The 20,831-nt window shown below is 35.3% G+C and overlaps 1 protein-coding gene across 2 annotated transcripts in view; it reads left to right on the top strand.

The window, feature by feature from the left end:
- Positions 1 to 18,927, top strand: part of LOC132101633 (cadherin-13-like) — a 352,587-nt gene extending 333,660 nt beyond the window's left edge. The window contains exons 12-14 of one of the 2 annotated variants that reach the window (XM_059506718.1): positions 6,349 to 6,578; positions 7,900 to 8,118; positions 17,804 to 18,927. In XM_059506718.1, coding sequence (XP_059362701.1) covers positions 6,349 to 6,578; positions 7,900 to 8,118; positions 17,804 to 17,811 — 457 coding nt within the window. In that variant the 3' untranslated portion in view covers positions 17,812 to 18,927. Of the gene's footprint in view, positions 1 to 6,344; positions 6,579 to 7,899; positions 8,119 to 17,803 lie in introns of both variants that reach the window. The other variant, XM_059506717.1, reaches the window with a different exon arrangement.
- Positions 18,928 to 20,831: the final 1,904 nt, after the last annotated feature.

Below are 20,831 nucleotides of genomic sequence, written 5' to 3'. Positions count from 1 at the left end.
TATCAAGAATCCTAGAAAATTAAATAGTTTTTTTTTTTCCTGCTCAAAGTAAATAAAATATACTTTTTAACAATAGTATATGTATATATAAATCTATTGTGACATTTTGTGGCTGGCAAATGTTATTACAATAGTCCATAGTTAATGTGATGTTCCACTAAAAAGCACCTTGGGACAAGTTAGTGAAGTTGTTTTAGAGAAACACTGAAGCATCATTTGTCATTCATTTTGTATCCAATGCAAGGACGTTCTTAATGTGACTTCCAAAGTTTTCATGCATGTTTAAAAACTTTTTGGGGCCTCTCCACATCTAAAAGCAGAACGTTTAAGAGCATTGATGAAATGAAGCTTAGTATGCATTTTATTTATTTATTTTTTAAGAAATTTGCAAGTTAATGTGCTGTTGCAGTACGCCTGTATAAGTGGTTTTATTCCTATAGGTCTTTGCGCTGAAGCTATAAAATCTCAGCATGCCAAAGCAGAGTGAGAAAAGAGCCATCTGCTCGAGTCCTGTGTGTCCTCTCAGAGTCTGTCTCACTGCGTGACCACTGCAGTAGCAACCACACGCTCCACATCCCCACTGAGCCTTCCATTCTGACTCAGACACCCTCCTAATACATCCCATTCACATCCATGAGCTCAACTCTTGTCTTTATTGTTTCTAAGTTTTCTAAGAATTGTTAACTGTTTAGCCCATTTATCTAATAGTTCCATTGTTCTAATAATCATCGTCACAAAGTGAATCAGTCCACAAATTCTTTCTTTGTCTTTATCGTATACTTCTGCCACTAGCCTTAAGCTTCAGCAGAGATGGAGTAGCCAGAAAGTACCGGAAATCATTCATTTTCAGTGAGAGCTGGTGATTTGAGACGTAGTGTGCAGAAGTGCCTATAGGCGATTCGACAGAGTTGAGCAGAGTTTAATTCAAATGCATTCCCAATGGATAAAGTGGAGCTCTAGTGAGCCGCCACCTGATAAAGATTGTTACTGCAGATGAGTAGAAATGCTGTAGAGCGTGACAATAGCAAAGCCAAAGGTCATAGGTGTCCAGGGAATGCAGGAAATTATCAAATGTATATTTTGTGTGCTATGCATAAATGCAAATGGGTGATTTTTTTTTTCTAAAGAAATAAAACTTGTTTACACACATTTAAGAGTACATTTTCTTTCTGATTTCAGTGCGTAATGGAACTTTATTGCATTTCCATTTAGTCATTTAGCAGATGCTTTTATTTAAAGGAACAGCAGAAGCAATTTATCAGAGTCGACTATGTTTGTAGTGCACAATGCCAAGCATAAGCTAAATTAGCTTGAGCTAACTAGAGCAAAAGTGAAATGCAGAAAAATAGAGAAAGAGAGTAAACAATGTTCCACCTGGGTCATCTTTCAAGAGTTACATTAGGGGTGGTGTTAGCGCAGTGGATAAGACGCATGCCTGTGGTGTGGGAGACCCGGGTTCGAATACACTGTGAACCGCCAGTGTGTCCCTGAGCAAGACACTTAACCCCTAGTTGCTCCAGAGGCGTGCGACCTCTGACATATATAGCAATTGTAAGTCGCTTTGGATAAAAGCGTCAGCTAAAATGATTAAATGTAAATGGATCTGTCATAGGACATGGCATTTTGTTTCTGGAGAGACTGTGAACAGACAGTAACAGAGAGCGATACAGGCAGAGACACACTTGGTATTAGCTGTAGTGAGTTGGTCCATCTTCCAGGGCAGCTTTAGGTGGAACACATGCTATGGGCCAGTGGGTCAGTGCCAAAATAAAGAAACTCACTGAACCAAGGGACCATCTTTGGAGTCTGAGGGGATGAGATAGAGTCCTGTGCTGTTACAAAATCATTAATGCAACCAACGGCAAACTTTCTTGACAAGTAACTCAAACTTCTCCTTAACAGGGATGTTTTTTTGTTTTGTTTTTCCGTGTGCTCACTGTTTTTCACTATTTTTTTATTTATTAGTCCACTAACAAAGTCCAGAAGTTTATATTGGCATCACAGTAGAATGCTGATGTTGTCATAAACATTTTCAACATAGTGTCATTTCCACCCTATTTCTAACTTTTTAAAACTTTTTCTGGCTTCATTGATTTGCTAAGGCAAAATGTTATCATATTTTCACACTTTTTGAAGTTTGATTGTAAATGGCATACTATAAAAATAATCTGCTTGATATTTACCTTGATTTAAAACTTTCATCACTTATCACAAATCATGTTTAATCTCAAGCTTTTATTATTTTTTGCTGGGTAACCAAGTACATTAAATTCAAAATGTATTACATATAGTGGGCAACATTTTTTGTTTTGGTAGAATTAAAACCCAAATTGTGAAACATTCATAATTTGACTTGGTTAAAAATAACTGCACAATGTGGGGCATGCATACTTTTTTATTTAAATATAACCATTTAAAATTGTTTTACTAATTTTATAGTGGTTCTGTTCATATTTTTTGGGTTGGATTTTCATATTTTCATAAGGCTAAAAATGTGGCATTATAAACTTTTGAGAAGTAGTAAAAACTTTTCCAAAAACCTTCTACTGTTACACAAAGAAAAAAAAGGTTTAAATATAAATATTAATAAAAAAAAATCCCCTTAGACTTTTGCAGTATGTACAATGTAGGCTATTTACAGTGTGCAAGCTGTGTTTTAGCTGGCCATAAAATCGGAAACCGTGTTCACAGCCATAAAAAAAAAAAGAAAATGTTTTTTTTTTTAATACAGAGGGAAAAGACAAAGGACAATTTTGCATCTGATTGCAAATCTGCTCACGAACAGCTGCGAGGCTGAAAAACTGTCTATCCTTTCCATATCACCAGTGTTTAGTGATGCATTAGAAAGAAGTTTAGAGAAGAGGGAATTGGATCTCAGCAAAGTCAGACAAGATGACTGAGCCAATATATTTCAGCGCACCATAACAAAGGAGAAAATAAATCACTCTCATTATGGAAGGGAAAGAAGACAGCATCTGAAACATCCAGTTCCATTACATGTTGCATATGTAATAATCATATTTATGCAAACAACTCTTTCTTATCCGTGTCTCATGAATATATTTTGTCAATGCTGTTTGTTAAACAAAGCAGTGTGTACTCAACTATTCATGAAGTCCGCTGTATATTTCTGCTCACGTTTACCTTAATCAATACTGATGTTACAGGGGTCATCGGTTTCTAAGATGAAAGTTATTAAGTGATAAACTGCAACATGTTGGGTTGCTGTTCATTTCTAGAACACTTTACTGTGCATCCAAACATGTGTAATAGGCTTTCAGTGTGAGTTAGACGATGAGGGAGCTTTTAGCACTGCCGAAGATAATTATGATGATGATGCTGATGAAGATGGTAAAGACTATGGAGCGATCGAGCGAGGGACTGTGGCTTTTTTTCTTAGTGAAGACAAACAACTTTAATGCTTTCTAACCACGTACAGCAACCATGTGTAAATGGGGAGAATTTGCATTCCCTCATGCATATGTCTTCTCTCAGTCCCACAGCACACACAGAAGAGCTTCATAAAGCCTGAGATTTGCTTGCTTAGACGAGTTTATCTTAAAATTTTCTTTGCTGGAAATGTACTGTACAGTTAGAGAGATAGCATTCTTTCTTATAAATACAAATAAATTAATACATTTATCTCAATATGCACAGTAATTCCCTTGTGCAAAGCTAAAATATTTTCATGGTCTTTGGGGAGAAAAAAAAAGCATTTCAAAATATTTGGAGGTCAGCGGCATTATGTGGAATGTTTGTATTCACCAAACCAAAACTAATCATAATGAAGTTTCATATTGCTGCTGGAATATTGCTCATTTCAGAAAGGTTGGAAGTGTTTGCTTTTCATCTTCTGTTTCGATTCAGAAGCATTTCTGCTAGAAGTCAAAATGTGAGACACAATATATTAATATAAACTATAGTGCGTTCATGTAATGTCTTAATATTAACTTAATTACGTTTTCCTTTGTCTAAACTTCACTTCATTCACAGTATGAATACATCCTAAGGCCTTTTTTGTGTCTATATTCATCACAGACGTGATCTCTCAACCGAACCCTCTCCGTTCCAGTGAAATAACACAATAACATGCAACCAGATACTTTACAGTTACCAATCTACTGACAAACAGAGGCTATTTTCATGTTTATTTCTAAAAAGGTTGTCAAGAAAGACTTTAACTGCTGGCTTCTTGCACTTAAAGGAATCGTTCACCAAAAAATGTACATGTACTGAAAATTTTATCACCCTCAGGGCAACCAAGGTTAATTAGTTTAAGTAATTTGAACAGATTTTGGAGAAATTTAGCATTACATCAGACATATTTTTTTAGAACCATTTTGGACCATTTTCGTTTGTAAATGGTGCTTGATATGTACATATTTCTTTCCCGATTCAGACAAGACGAGATTTTCACTAGACAAAGCAATATTATGAATAGAGGACTCACATTTTAGCCAGAAGCAACTATTTGAATTTGAAAAATCTCTTAATTATTGATTTGCTTCTTACAAACATGCAGCATTTCACTTCATAAGATGTTAATTGATGGACTGGAGTTGTGTGGTCCACTTGTTGATTAATATCAGCTGTTTGGACTCTCATTCTGACGGCACCCATTCACTGTAAGAGGATCCATTGGTGAGCAAGTAATGCTAAATCTCTCCAAAACTGTTCTGATTAAGAAACAAATCTACATATTGGATGGCCTGAGGGAGAGTACATTTTCAGTCAATTTTGGGTGAATTGTTCCTTTAAGAGCTGAAATATTACTCTGAATAACATCAGCTCATGCTCTGCTAGGTGTCCGAGCACCCCTAAATCCCCCTTGAATATTCTAGAGTCGCCCCTGCATGCTTCTGAGATTTCCATCTGATCTTGTTGTTCGGGTCAGAAAGCAGTTAATAGCTGTTGTTTTGAGCAGAAACCTAATCTATATTCAGTCACTACCATATACCAAAACAGCTGTATTTATGTAATACTTGCCTTGACCTTTGGCGTCTTTGAGCCACAGGTTTGCTCATTGGTCTTGAAAGCGAAGCAATGGACGTATTTACCAATGCACACACAAGCCACATCTAAATTTTTTAAGAGTTCATGATTTATAAATCAGATAGCTGTTATCGCTCATGGCAGGACATGTTTACTTCTGTGAAGCATATTGCTGCTTTAATGGTGTTAGGCGAGACAGTTTGCTTTTGTCCACGGACACGCGGTCTTTTTCATATTGTGAAATGGCTTGTTACATACTTGACAATCTTTTTGAACAGAAAATCAATAAAACATGGCAAGGACATCATTGTTTTACCTCTAAACGCTGTTCTGCAGAAGTATTTTAGAGATGCAATTGGAACAAACCTGATTTCTTTTTCTACTGAGACATTACTTGCTCCAATGTTTTGACTGTGCCTTTTCTTCTTCCCTTGGAGGCCTGAGCATTCCTGGCAGTACGAGGACAAAATCATTCTGTAATTACTGATCCTGTCATTGGATGTTAATTGCGAGTGACCTCCAGGGCTGTTTATAATTATGCAGTCCTGCAATAATTGCTAATCTCCTAGAAACAGAATATTTCCAAAGCTTTGAATAATGTATTTTTTTTTTTTTTGTCTGTGCGATATTCAATAAAGCACAATCTGATACAAAATCAAGTTAGAAAATTGTTGTTACTCCAAGTCAGAAACTGACCTTATTTTGTTTGTGGCTGTGGCTGTAAGAAGTCTTTAACCCACTTTGCTTTACAGTAACAGTCAGTCAGTATGAGATGCTGGTGCTTTGAGCGCACCAATCCTCCTGTGCTTTTAAAAGACAGCTATTGATTTGGTCTATAAAGCCAGAAAGCTTTAGTATGCCAAAGGACCTTCATGTGATTGAAAATCAAAAGTGACCAATTTACTTTCTTAATACTCTCTACTGATTTATATGGAAGCTTGTTTTCTTTTTTACAGTAAACCATAGAAAAGTAAATGTGAGTATAAAGTTTAAAGAAATGCAAGTTTATATATATATATATATATATATATATATATATATATATATATATATATATATAATTTTTATTTTTTTTATTTTACTAAAACTATTACAATTTCTGAAAATAAAAAATGAAAAATAAACAAAATAAATTAAAGCTGAAGTACTAATTGCTAAAACTAAAATAAAAGTAAATAAAAATTATAGAAGCATGCTACAAACAATAATAAAAAGACAATAGAAATTAACAAAATGACTCAAATTCAAAATAATCAAATTCAAAATATCTAAATACTGCAATACTAAAACTCCTAAAACTTCTGGTCATGTCCTACTTTATTCTTTTTTAACTCTGCCTTTTGTCTTACTAGGAAGTCCACCTGCCTCGGGCACGGGTACGCTGATAATCACTCTCGAGGACGAGAACGACAACGCTCCCTACGTCTTCCCCTCCGTGGCCCGTGTGTGCGAGGACGCTAAAGACATGAATGTGGTGGTGATCGGGGGACGAGACAAGGACATTCATCCTAATACAGATCCTTTCAAGATCGAACTTGGCAAACAGCCAGGACTAGAGAAAACATGGAAAATCTCCAGAATCAATGGTAAGTTAATTCTCATATGGGACAGAAACAGGCACTGACCCCACGGTTAAACACATGTCGGCTATTTCTAGGGCCAGTTTGAGGAAATGCAAAAGGTTCTTTCACTAAAGGAAAAGTTTACCTTAAAATAATTAAGCTTAATTAATTTATTGTTGATTAATCAATTTCGGCACAAGCGCATTTTGTAAACACAGCATATACTGTACAGTCATACATTATTAGAATTCTCTATAAATTAATTACTTCAACTGCAAACATTGTGCACATTTAATTGGTCGTTAATTGTAATGGCAATCAATCAAGAAAATTCATAAAAAATAATTAGTAACGGAGTTTCACTCTAAGATTCTCAAACTCGGGCAAAATTGACTCATCATGACATTCAATCATGAAACTTAGTGAATATTGGCATCCCTAAAGTCAGCATTACTGTGGTAAACTCTTTAAAAAAATTATATAAATACTGTTCAGTTTCTTGCACAGATCTATTTGGGTCTTTACACATCAATGTATCATCACGAACCGCAGGGTTTAATTAGATTTTATTTGTGTATGTTTTTTTTTATGTTTTAGCCGTGATTCCTATCCACTTACATTATAAGACTGATAGACTGCATCGTTTTGAGCTAAAAATCTTGGTTTGTGTTCTACTGAAGAAACAGTCAATTTCATCTTGGATGCCCTGGGAGTAAGAAGATAAACATAAAATTTTCATTTTGGGGTGAACTATCCCTTTAAAAGAACATATAAATATATATAAAAAATATATATAATTATTATTTTTTTTTTTGCAATTAAAAGTTTCAATATCTTCAAAGTTCTTACTTTAACCATACAGTATGTTCATTATTGACCTCTATTTCTATAAGTATAGTCTACCAGCTATACCAGCACCTGTCCAGCATTGAAATGAAAACTCTAGTGTTTTCACCAGGGTCAGGTGGGTCACATGCTGCTGAGAGCTAGAGGATCGGTCTGTTGTCCCAGACAGTGTGTGTATCATTAGATATCATGGTGACCGAATAGCTGTGTGTATATGGGGTTTATTTTAGCAGACTCTCGTTTACCCATCTCCTGAGAGCACACACTCAAATGTAGAAAGGCATGTGAATCTCCAGACTTCTGTCAGCCATTTAAAAAGAGAATCAGTGGCAAATGCTGTGATTCTAAGAGAGAGAATAAGAGTACTGGAGAGGTGATTTGAGGTCGAGGGGTGTATAGTATTGTGTAGAGTTGAATATACTCTCTGACTGACAAGTAAAGCAACCAGAAAGCTACATTAAGTTTTTTTTTTTTTTTTGTTTTTTTTTATGTTTTTCAGACACTCATTCCCAGATCATGTTGCTGCACAGTCTGAAAAAGGCTAACTACAACCTGCCACTGGTTCTGACCGATTCTGGCGTGCCTCCAATATCCAACAACACGGAACTGAAAGTTCAAGTGTGCACCTGTAAGAAGAACAGAATGGACTGCAGCCGTGCCGGCTCCATCCAAACAAACCTCTTGCTATTGCTCTGCCTGGTTCTGCTCTCCATCCTCTGTAAGTATCCTTTCATTCCACCCTCAACAACACTCATATGCATGCCTAACCCCTCTTATTAGAATGTTGGAGATTCCAGGTGATTTGCTTAAATGCTGAGTTTTAAAGTTTGATAGATGCTGGATATTTCATGGTTTCTAATAAAGTGCAAATATATATTGCAAGTTTTCCAGAGCCACAATTCTACCCAACAGCAAAAAAAAACAAAAAAAAAACAATTACATGGAAAGTCAGAAGAGTTTATTATTGTACAAACTCTCTTAATCCCTGAATCTGGAACCATGTCCATTCTGTGCATCATCATCACATCTAAACAGACTCATTGTAGGACTCGTAAATGTAAAGTATTCTTAAGTGTCAATTTTTCGAAATTGAGAATTATACATCATCTGAAAGCTGAATAATGTTTTCCATTGATGTATAGTTTAAGATCAAACAATATTTGGACAAGATACAACTATTTGAAAATCTGGAATCTGAGGGATAAAAAAAAAATCTAAATACTGAGAAAATCTCCTTTGAATCCTTAGCAATGCATATTACTAATAAAAATTATGTTTTGATATATTTACAGTAGGAAATTTACAAAGAATCTTCATGGAACATAATCTTTACTTAATACCCTAAAATGATTTTTGGCATAAAATAAAAATCGATAATTTTGACCCATACCATGTTTTTTATTTTTGCTATTGCTACAAATATACCCCTGGCCAAACAGGAAACTGTTAAATCAGTATTTATTAAAATGTATTATTTTATATACAGATTTTATATGTAAATATTATAGATTTAAATATATTAGTACATTGTATATATGTATGTATGTGTGTGTGTGTGTGTGTGTGTGTGTGTGTGTGTGTGTGTGTGTGCTCTTGTTTTTGTGACATATCAGGACACAACTTTGTATAATGACATGGGTATGACACAGGTATTACAAGGAGAGGGTGACTTATGAGGACATAACCCATGTCCCCATTTTTCAAAACGCTTAGACCATACAGAATGAGTTTTTTTTTTTTTTTTTTTGAGAAAGTAAAAATGCACAAAGTTTCCTGTGAGGATTAGGTTTAGTGTAGGGTTGGTTTAGGGCCATAGAATATACAGTTTGTAAAGTATAACAACCATTACGCCTATGGGATGTCCCCACTTTTCACAAAAACAAATGTATGTGTGTGTGTTTAACCTTCAGTTTTGGAAATTTTCCAGATACTGCTACTTTAGCGTAGTGTTAATACTGATGCTGAACACCCTACCTTGCTGTACAGTTTGACAGGAAATTGGCTTCTCTTCCAGAATGTCTGCCATGACCCCATATCTGTTTACTGCATTAAAGCCTAGAACTGCATTAAGAGTTGATCCATATCAGGCTAGATTTACAGCATGTGTAGGGGTACTAGTGCAGCCGCTAGAGACACATAGAAGCATTTAAAATAAAATGCACTGATTAAAGGTTGCTTTACAGGAGGTCCTAAGCTTGTGTGTGTGTGTGTGTGTGTGTGTGTGTGTCAAAGTGTATTATATGTTTGTCCACAAGTTAATTTCCCATCTAAACCTGCACACGGCCCTCTAGCGACTCTTTCTTCCAGCAATAACATTAATAATTCACTCCTTTAGGGGGGCTAGAACATAATGGAACTCTATACAGCCATTTTCATTTCCATTTAAAATGGAAAACAGAGGAAAAATAAATCACTTTTTCACTCTCGCTGTTCAGAAGGGATGTTCTGCTCTGAGGTTTTCTGTAGCTGGGTTCCTCGCCCAAGGCCTGGTTTGGATAAGAGTCAGATCCATCTGTGATTTGTGCCACTGTGAAGCCGATGTCTCCAGATCTGCATGAAACAGGGTGGATGATCTTCTCCAGAGTTTCTCTCCTCCAATCACTTTCCTGTTTGTGTTTTCTCTCTGCATATATTATCATTCAGATACCCATATTTTCACCTCAATTTTGGCTTCATATGCTTCAAACTCACTAAATTTGCTCCATTTTCTCAAGCTGTATATCAAAGCCAAAGCTGTAACGTATGAATCAGGTACTAAATGTGCAAAATATTACTTTTCTATAAAAATCTGGCTTATTATAGACTTACATGGAGAAAACCGATCAAATAATGGAAAAGCATTATAATCGGGCATATTTCCAGAAAAACAATACACAAACAGGCTAAAACAACAACTCATGCATTTTGCAGATAAATTAAATTCAAGTTTCTTTCTTTTTTAGTGGAATCCTTGCTTTTTTTGCAGTGTATGTTTCATACCATCGTATGGCTTCATTTTACAGTTTTAGGCATCATTTTCTCTTTCTTCCAGACAGTATTGGCAGCAATCTGGTGTGAATTCTGAATCTGTGAATGTAAATAGGGTGAAATGATGGGATTATTTATTTATACTGCCCTGGCAGACATTGACATGTTCTGTATTATGCAATGGTTTACCCGAAGAGGGATTTCTGGTGAAATAAATACAGCTTCTGGCACAATTCTAGCACACAATAGTTGAGAAGTAATTTCAGGGCTGTTAATATAATTTCTCAAAGATGTGTTCATGTGTTTGTATGCCCATAGACATTTATTTATTTGTTTGAATCTTTGTTTGTATTCACCCTCAGGGCATCCAAGATGAGTTTGTTTCTTCATCTGAACAATTTACGTTGGATAACTTTCTAACCCATGGGTGCTGTGCAGTGAATGGGTGCCGTCAGAATGAGAGAAACAGCTGATAAAAGCATCATAATAATCCACAAGTAATCCACATGACTCCAGTCCACCAATTAATGTCTTATGTGGTGAAAAAGCTACATGTCTGTAATAAAAAAAAATCCCTGATTGAGGCTAACTTTAAACCATTGCTTCTGGTCAAAATATGAGCCCATAATCTAATAGCACTTCCTCCAGTGAAAAAGTAAAAAAAATAATAATAATGAAATACAATAAAATGATGAATTTGTTTATTATTCTTTTGGCACCCATTCAATTGAAGTAGTGCAGAATTTCTCGGACAATTGTTCTTTTTTTGGGTGAACTATTCCTTTCATATTATTTAATATTCAGGATTTAAAATTAAATATTCAGATTTTAACATACAGTGTGACCCAAAAGTCTGAGACCATATTGAAATGAGATATTTGTTCATTTATTTATTCATTTTTAACAGAATGTTTTGGAAATCACGTTTTTTTTTTATATTTCTTCACTGTTTTTAGATCACTAATCAAATAGGAAAACTTGTGATAATGATCATCTGAACTTTTTAAAAATGACAATATTTTTATTCATTTTATTCATTGAAAAATTCATTGATTTCAAATCATGCTGAAAATCATAATCATCAGGTATTACTTCTGAAGTTCATGCAATTTAATTACTGCTTTCATTACAGAAAAAGGACAACAAATCTAAACTAAAATATTTAAAAATCATAACTCTTAAACTTTTCCGTCAAATGATGCTTATCATATAATTTTGCTTTTTTTATTTATTTTTTATTTTATTGTTTTTAAATGACGAAGAATGTAAAACAGAAACATTTTTACTAGTGTTCTCATATGTTTGAACCCCACTGTAAATGATATATATATATATATATATATGTGTGTGTGTGTGTGTATGTGTGTGTGTGTGTGTTTTCCTTATTCAGGAAGTGATTCATTGTAACAAGCAGTCTAAAAGTGTGTGCTCGTGTTTATTTCTCATGTGACATGACACAGAGCTGGTGCATGCTGGTCTCAGAGCTGCACTACATGTACACTAATGACTCCTGTAAGGAATGTTTCACTGTTGTGCAGGAAGACACACGAGACACGTTGCTATTTCACACACCGATCGAGTGGGAGGGAGAGAGTGTCTGACTTCAATTTCCTTATCACCTTAATGAACCCTGACCCTGCTGAGAGAGAGCGCTGAGAACAGGCAGATAAGCCCAGAGGCTCAGTGATGGAGCGCTGCAAGAGAGAAATGGGCAAAAGATTAGACAGAATTCACTTCATCTGTGTCCTCTACAGAAGACACATATTCACGCACACACATGCATTACTGTCATGTAGTTCATTAGTCTGTGTCGTTCCAATTTTTATGGGTAGTCGACATTAAATACAGCACTTGATAAGTTGATGATGCCTTGCAGTTTGACACCTCTCTGAAGCTGTTTTTTCTTTGCTCAGTTGTTGCAGGTTGGCTTTTTTTCATGATTATTATGCATGTATAGTTTCAAAATTCATCGGTCACACCACAGGACCATTTAAAGAGATCGTAATCTGTAACAATTTTCTTTTCTCTGTGAAACATAAACGTTTGGAAGATGTAAAATATACTGCAGTCCCCACAAGGGAAAATAATTATTCTTAATAATAAATGATGTTTATTTGAAAGTGAATCAATGCAAACAAGTTTTCTGTTAGTGTTAGGGTTAGGGCTAGAAGTAGAAAGTAATAGCGTTCTATGGAAAGTCCCGACAATTCACAGAAACAAACGTTTGTGTGTGTGTGTGTGTGTGCGCTCTTGTTTTTGTGACATATCAGGACACAACTTTGTATAATGACATGGGTATGACACAGGTATTACAAGGAGAGGGTGACTTATGAGGACATAACCCATGTCCCAATTTTTCAAAATGCTTCTAAATCATACAGAATGAATTTTTTTTTTGAGAAAGTAAAAATGCACAAAGTTTCCTGTGAGGGTTAGGTTTAGGGGTAGGGTTGGTGAAGGCCGATATTATATACAGTTTGTACAGTATAAAAACCATTACGCCTATGGGATGTCCCCACTTTTCACAAAAACAAACGTGTGTGTGTGTGCATGCGAGCATGTGCATGTTTATGTGGTTTATGAGGACACAAACTTGTATAATGACATGGGTATAATGACATAGGTATTACAACGAGAAGGTGCTTTATGAGGACATTTGTAAGACATTTGTATTTCTCTGCAACTTATGTTTTCTGAGGAAATACCAGACTACTGTTAAAGTTTTAGGAAAACCCAAATACAGATATATAAAGAGAGTGAGCATGTGAGGGATATATTATAATATAGAGTTATAATATAATACTGCACTTTTAACCCACTTTTCTTTTTCTTTTCATTTTATCCTACAGTATTTATTTATTTATTTTCATAAGAAAATGATCTTCATAATAAGCCATGAACCTACTTATCTGCTACATGATAATTCACAACATCAAAATCTTTGATTTGATGCATAAAATTACTTAACATCTTTAATGAGTTATTCAATTACTTAGAGAGAAAAGACTCTTTTGGTGCGATTTGCATGTTTTGATTCTCGGCAGAATTATGGGTAATGTAGTTTTTACCAAGAATTCCACTGATAAAACTATTTTGTTTAATATAAATATGTTGGGAAAAAAAGCCATATACGATTGATTATCAACCTTATAACTCATAGTATGTCTGTCTTTAAAGCTTTGTTATCATTAAAAAAAACGGTGAATGAAAAAAAAAAAATCTTCTTAAAAAATGTAAATGTAAAAAAAAAAATTCCAGTCCTCATTCAGTATGCAAATACCTCAATAACAGTATTGGTTAGATTTTCAAACTGCAATCTTAAGCTTCTTAATTTCCAAAAATTTCTCATAACCAAAAATAAACCAACTGAAATGTAATGTAATTAAGGTTTAATGGAATATGCGTTGAGGTTTTAGCTGTGTTATTCATCTGTGATTTGTTTCGCATTTGTTGTGAAAGGCCTTTAATTGCTGAAAACTGAAAAAAAGAATCATCCTCAGTGGGGATTTCACTGTAAAGTGACTGTTTGTGAGTGTGTACGTGTGTCAGTGGATTAGCTTCCATGTTGCTAACCTTCTGCTCCACGGACTGAAAAAAAATCCATACTCTCTGTTCTTCCTCCATTCTCAAGGATAAAGGAGTCCAGTGAACTTGCATTTGTGGCCTCCTAAATAATATATAGAAGCCTCTGAGAAAACACAAACAGATCCTCCATGTTTCTTGCTCTGTAGACCCCCATTAAAGTCCCTAATTCTTGCACCAAACACCTGCCTGTGCCACAGTAAATCACGGGGAGCATGACTGGCACAATCTCACACACTCATTAGTCTTGACGTCTTCAACCCCAGAGGAGCCATTGTTACTGTTTCTGATGACAGTTTGCCAAACACCACCTTCTGTGCTGATTTGCCCTCTGAGTTCATTGATTTTGTTTATTCTCTGAAAACGTGGTGCCATTGAATTGTGTGTCTGGTAACACCGTCAATGTTAATGGTTGAGAGGGACAAAAACACATCTTCAACACAAGATGAGGCTGGATTCTGATACAAATGTCGAGAGAAACCAAATTATCTTTTCCACCGACAAAATATGTTTTGATGTAACAACTGAGCTTAAGATCAGATCACAGAAGAGACTGTTGAACAGATGAAGGGTCAAACAATGCCAAGATGACCATACTGCCCCCTGTAGGACTGCTTGCAAACTACACTTTAGGGATCACTACTTTGGGGTCAGTAAGATATTTTTCATTTGTATTTTTTTGTGTTAATAAAATTAACATTTTTGTTTAGCAAGGGCATATTAAGCTGATCAAAAGTGATAGAAAATGTGTTTATTATGTTAGAAAAGATTTCTTATTCAAACACTTTCTGTTCTTTTGAACTTCCCAAAAACATCATCAAAAAATCATTGAAAAACGTATCATGGTTTGTAACATTAATAATAAAACATTTTGTGAAGAGCAAAACAGCATATTAGAATGATTTCTGAATGATCATGTAAAACTGAAGACTGGAGTAATGACTGCTGCAAATTTGGCTTTACCAGCAGGAAAAAGAAATACATTTTAAAATCTTGAAACAGAAAACAGTCGTTTTAAATTGTGATAATATTTTTCACAATGTTACTGTTTTTACTGTATTTTGGATCAAATAAAAGTAGCCTTGGTGATCATTAGAGGCTTTTTCGAAAATCTAAAAAATCTCGCCAATCCCAAACTTTAAAACAGTAGTGTAAAAATTCAAAAATAGCATATTTGTTTGTTGGAGTTTGCTGATTTTCTTTTAGATTGTTGCCCTGTTGCAGTTCACCCACCATTTTACTTTGGTACTAATAGCATATTACTAATAATTACAGTTTGAGTGAACACCTTTTCTCACTGTTTGCAGTTTGCACTTAGTTCAACCTTGATGGTATTTAAAAGATAAACAGATTCTACCACTATTTAATGTAAATAGCATCTTACTTTTTTGTTTTCACATTTAAAGTCTTCGTGGTTTATTAAAACAGTGAGGTAGTCCAGCCTGTAAGCATATGAAATTGAAAATGCCAGTCATAGTTTAATTATTAACTGCTGTAATTGAATATTACATATGGGGTGGCGATTTTGGAGTATGTTCCTAACATGTGATATTTCCGGTCAAATGAAGAGTGGTGATATACTCAACGGACCTCTATAACAGTGCTTTAATCTGATGAAAGATGCCCAACAGGAGTAAAATATAATTAATCCACAAACAGGGAAATAAGCCTGAGTCTGGACCAACTGAAGTTTAAATCCCCTTTTCTGCCAAGATGGGTGATTTTACTCTTTAATCCACTCTGGGTACTGATGTGGCCTGTCTCGAGGGGAAGAGAAATTTCCACAGCATCGACCCGTTTACTGGCTCTTCAAGCCACTTGTTTTGACATGCCATCCGCAGTGCACCTGGCAGATAAAGCGTAACCTCTTCGTGTTAATGAATTTTTAACCGTGAAAGGAATATTTAATGCCAGTTGCTAAATTACAATTTCTGTTTCTAATACTCGAGGGTAGAGGTTTTCAGAACCCTTAACCTGAAGTATTGAACTTTAGAGTAACGCGACATAAACATTAAAATTATTTTAGATTTTTAGAAGTTGAATGTTTAAAGATTAATAGTCAGAGTAAAAATGTCTGTGTACTGTACTTCATTTTTAAAGAGATAGATGAAAAAAAAAGAAATTTACTATTCTATTATTACTATTATTTTTTATCTATTATTATTTACTCACTCTCATGTCATCCCAAACCTGTTTGACTTAGTTTTATCTGTGGAACTGCTTATATGAGGATGAGTAAATAATAATTATTATCATATATGTTATTAATTTCGTCTTCTCAAGAAATTAATTTAGGGCACAAAATTTGTCTAATATTTTATGCAACACATTAGGAAAAAAGTGTCAGAGAAAATAAAAATATACAAAAATTGTATTTCTTGTCAGGATACAATTTGTTTAACATTTACAACACAATAGGAAAAGGTTTTGCAGAGAAAAAAAAAATAAAGATGTAGGTTGTACAAAAATAGCCTATTACCTATTTTTATTCGTCTTGTAAAAATACTACATTTTTAGTTTGACATTTTTCTGTTAACACAGTAGGAAAAGTGTCGCAGAGAAAAATAAATAAATACGACATCTTTCATTTAAAATGTATAGTCTAAGCGAAATATAAACAAAACATCGTTGAACGTCCTTCAAGGACCGCCTACTCCTGTTCAAATGACACTAAAGTTATCAACCGCTATGGCGTTTTATTTGGGAATTTAATCCCACAGTGCAAAATATCTGGTAGGGTCGCGGGAATGCAGACCTCTACTTCTTGGATGATGGAAAGACAAATTGACAGAGTGAATGATAAGGGGTTGTGTAAGGGGCGGACAGAGGAATGTATTTCTATCTGACCAAAGCTCTGCAGGGTTCACGTGTTATTGTGCCTTGTTTCAGCTGCAGCTGACTGCTGCCACAACCACTTTCCTCCAATCAGGCTGACGGTAATTAGATCAAACACACTTTCGTCTTGCTGCCTGCATTGCACGTTCCCTGCACACTTACTTGTGTTTTCCCCTTTAGGAAGATGGAGCGAAGAGTATGTGTGTGTGTAAGCAGAAATGAGTAGTGAGGATTTTTATCCACTCCTTACTTGACTTTATTGCATGGGAAAGCAGCAAGGTGAATTGATTCAGTTGTATATTTTGATGTTTTAGACTCACACTCGTCTGCCTAAGGGAAAAAGCATTACCTGGACACGTTTCGGGCCCACGGCACAAGAATAAACGGGACTGGATTCTCATTATAATTTGCAAATGGCATTTTTGGAACAGAGCAACCTCAGCCATGCTCTAAAGTGCCGTTTAAGTCTTATTTTCCTTCCACTGCCATTTAGGACCAAGCTGTATAAATGTATCTAGTGGAAAGAAACAACAAGCAGCAAAGGGAAAAAAATCAATAGCCTTCCCCCCTCTCCACATTTAATATTCTCTCGCATCGGATCTGGCACGGTTCGATCGCTGTTGAATTTCTGAGATCTGCAGGCCAATTCATTTCGCTCAAGTCTTGCGAAATTAGACCCTGCATCTTTCAAAGTTACATTTTAATCATACTTTACGATGACGGTGGCATGGAGTGGAGTAACAAGGAAAGCGAAGGCAAAAATAAAAGGCTGTAATGGTTCCTGGAGCTTCAACGAAAGTGGCATTTTGTTCCTAATTGGTTTAATTTATCAATTCAATACTTTGTTGTGGTTTTTCAAGATGTTTTTATACAGTCCCTGCATAAGCATTTTGGCAAATATCTTATGTTGCTTTAAAAATTTCCAACTGCTATGGAAAACTAAGTTTATTACCACCACAGATGTTCTCTTAAACTTTGAAATGGTGTTAAATCACTCTTTTCTCTTTTCTCTTTCTCAGGCTTGTAAATTCTGCTGATTCTTTCTGTAGTCCTTTTGCAACACTGAAGAAAACCTACTTCTCTTCTCCACACCAGGCCGAGAGAGTAGACCTCACCCCCAAAAGACACTTTGCACCCTTCATTTTTGATCTCCTCTTTATCGCCATCATCTCTCTCTGTCGTCAACTGGTGCACCTCCACCTTTTCACCAGGAACTCTCCCGATGTCCTCTCCCTCCTTCCCCTGCACTTCCTGTCTTCTCATACCTCTAGAATACATCATGGACGGCACCTCCTCGATGCTCGAACTCTCTCTCACTGGACAAAGATATATTGGATGGGGGCAAAGTGATTGGACATTTCGATGTACTTTAGTTTCCTCTGGTTAAAGACTACTGTATTTGATCTTGTTTACTAATGTAAGGGAAGGACACAAGGCCTCTTTAGTCTGCAGTGGTTGTGTTTTCTTAGGGCAGGGTGGTAGCCTTCAGAGTCTAAAAAAAGCATCTCTTGCGTCTTTTTATTTTTGTTTTTGGTTCAGTTGCATTAGTTGTTATGGAGTGGAACACAATATATCTTTATAGTAATGTGTGAAATGGTGGGGGGAAATGTACACTATATATTTTATTTTTTACCAATGTACAAATATATTAATTAACTTATGTACTTTGATCGCTTATTCTTTAATGACCCCTCACAAGAAAAAAAAAACGATACAAAAAAAGCAACTGTATGTTTTTGCAAAAGTTTAGGAACTATTTCTAATGCCATTGATGTTTTTGCTCTTTTTTTCATGTATGAGCTCTTGTTTAGAGTGTGGTTCTTGAGCTTGGAGAACGATTTGCAGACAGAGTCTGCAAGTCTTGTGATTCTTGTTTCCGATGGTAAGGCGTTTATTTTATTTTTCTCCCTCTCCCCTTGGGTCAAAGTCAAAGAGGCCAGGGAAGGCTGTTGATTCAGTGGTTCTTTTTTCTTCTTCTTTTTTGTGCTTGTGAGAAGAAGACAAAAAAAAAGAGAGACAGAAAAAGGGTTGTGTGGAAGACTCCTTAAGTTCTGAAACTGCGAAAGAAAAAAGATGACGTGGTGAATGAGTTTTGTCTGTCTTTTGCACTAATTTAATAAAGCTGTTACTGTACTTCCCACCACTTTAACTTTGCTTGCTTGTTTTAAACTTGTCTGCAGACAAAATGAAAGAAGAACCAGATTCAGTGATGGAGAAATGTCATGAAATACTTAAATTCCATAAGGGGGCATGGATGATATAATAAATAAACCAACATATGCACATAAGAATATTGGTATTTTAAGGATATAGCAAACTAAAGCGTTCACAATAATCTTACAAGGTTTAAAAACCTTGGCCATCTTTTCATACAGCAATTTCATACTGCAACCAAAATGTTGTTAGAAAGGTCTAAAAATAAATACTTGTCCTACGTGTCCAATGTAGCTGTTAAAAATGTAAATGTCTTGGTTTGAAGGTCAAGGTATTTGTGCATATTAATTGTGGTTTAATGAACTAGCTCAGGCAGTTAACCAGCTTTTGCATTAATTTTGAAGTCAGAAAAAAAAACTTAAAAAAAAATGACTCTGGCCGTCTCGAGTCATCATCGCTTAGAACAAATAGCATTTGATAATTTCTCGCCAATTTGATTAACTGAAATAATTAGCTCATAAACCACCATTAACATTTCCCTGGAGATGCCAGAGTACAGTCTAACAAATTGACTCCTTCGGTATAAATAATCTGAAAATTAACACATGAAACCCTGCAAGTTGCTCTCAGTTTGAAAAGTGATGCTTAAACTTGGAGAAAAGAATAGGGAACTTTTGCAGTTATACTTGTGTGAATTACCCAGTTTAATGTCTGAATAACAAGCTTTGATATTACTTTTTTATCATTGTAACTACGATATAAAATAATAATGGCAAGCCAGCAATGTAATCACACCCCACCTCCTCACTGGAGTCTCATTTTGATTTCATACTCTGTTTTTGGCCCACATCAATTCTTAATCACTCTGTATAAATACTAGAGTAACCGTTCTGGCAGAAGTTTGTTATAATAAATCACCGCCTTTTTGTCATAACAATTACTCTTTGTGAAAGCACAAACATGTGAAACCTTGCTGAAAGAGTAGAAATCAATAAATGATCATGCTTTGCCATTCGGATCTGGGTAATGATGTGTAAATGGGACATGTGTTTCAGTCGATAAGTGTGCACAGGTGTTCATGGCCTCGATGAAGTCGATAGAATTATGATTACTATTTCCAAGATTAGCCTCTAGCTTGATTTAAGAGAAAAGTTAAAGATGCCATGAAATCAGGAATGATGTTTTGTGTCTTTTAGTCAATGTCTGTTAGTCTTTAGGCAGTCTCCTATCATGCTTTCTCTAATACACACACACAAAATAGACTAGAGCTATGTTGATTGTCCTCTTTAAACAATTTAACCCTATTCAAATCATTTTTATGGAGAGCCTGTTCATATGGTGGCATCTGTATGCAATCTACTTGATTATTATTGAAACAGAACATTTGACCTGCTTTAACATCATTTTGTATTAATTTCAGTCAAATATACCTCAAACGGTCTCTGTCAGGCATGTCGGTGGCCATCATGCTCTCTATTTATTTTACACTTACTCCATTTATTTGTAGAATAGACACAGCTTTCGTCTTCTATGTCTCTGTCACAGGTGACATGAGGACTTTGTCTTCACAAATTTCAATAACTTCTAAATTCTCTTAGAGTGTTCTTGCTTTAAAATGGCAGATTTTGGCAAAAGTGCAGAGAGAAAACCCTTTCAGTGTCAGTCATTCACCTTCTGACCTACTACATTGATACAACTAATGGTCACAAAATATTTAAAATTGGAGCGACCAATTGCATCCATCCTTAAATGGACAGTTTCCTAAAAATGAAGAGATATTTTCAAGAACCTACAATTAAAGTCAATGGGGTCCCGTGTTATTTTAGACCCCTATAAAGGGAATAGTGAGCAGGTTCCATTAGAATAAGAGTTCAAACAGCTGAAAAAAACATC

The sequence above is a fragment of the Carassius carassius genome, chromosome 23 (assembly GCF_963082965.1).
Source record: "Carassius carassius chromosome 23, fCarCar2.1, whole genome shotgun sequence".
Taxonomy (NCBI): Eukaryota; Metazoa; Chordata; class Actinopteri; order Cypriniformes; family Cyprinidae; genus Carassius; species Carassius carassius.
Note: the sequence above shows the minus strand (reverse complement) of the source record. Positions and strands in the feature narration are given on the sequence as shown.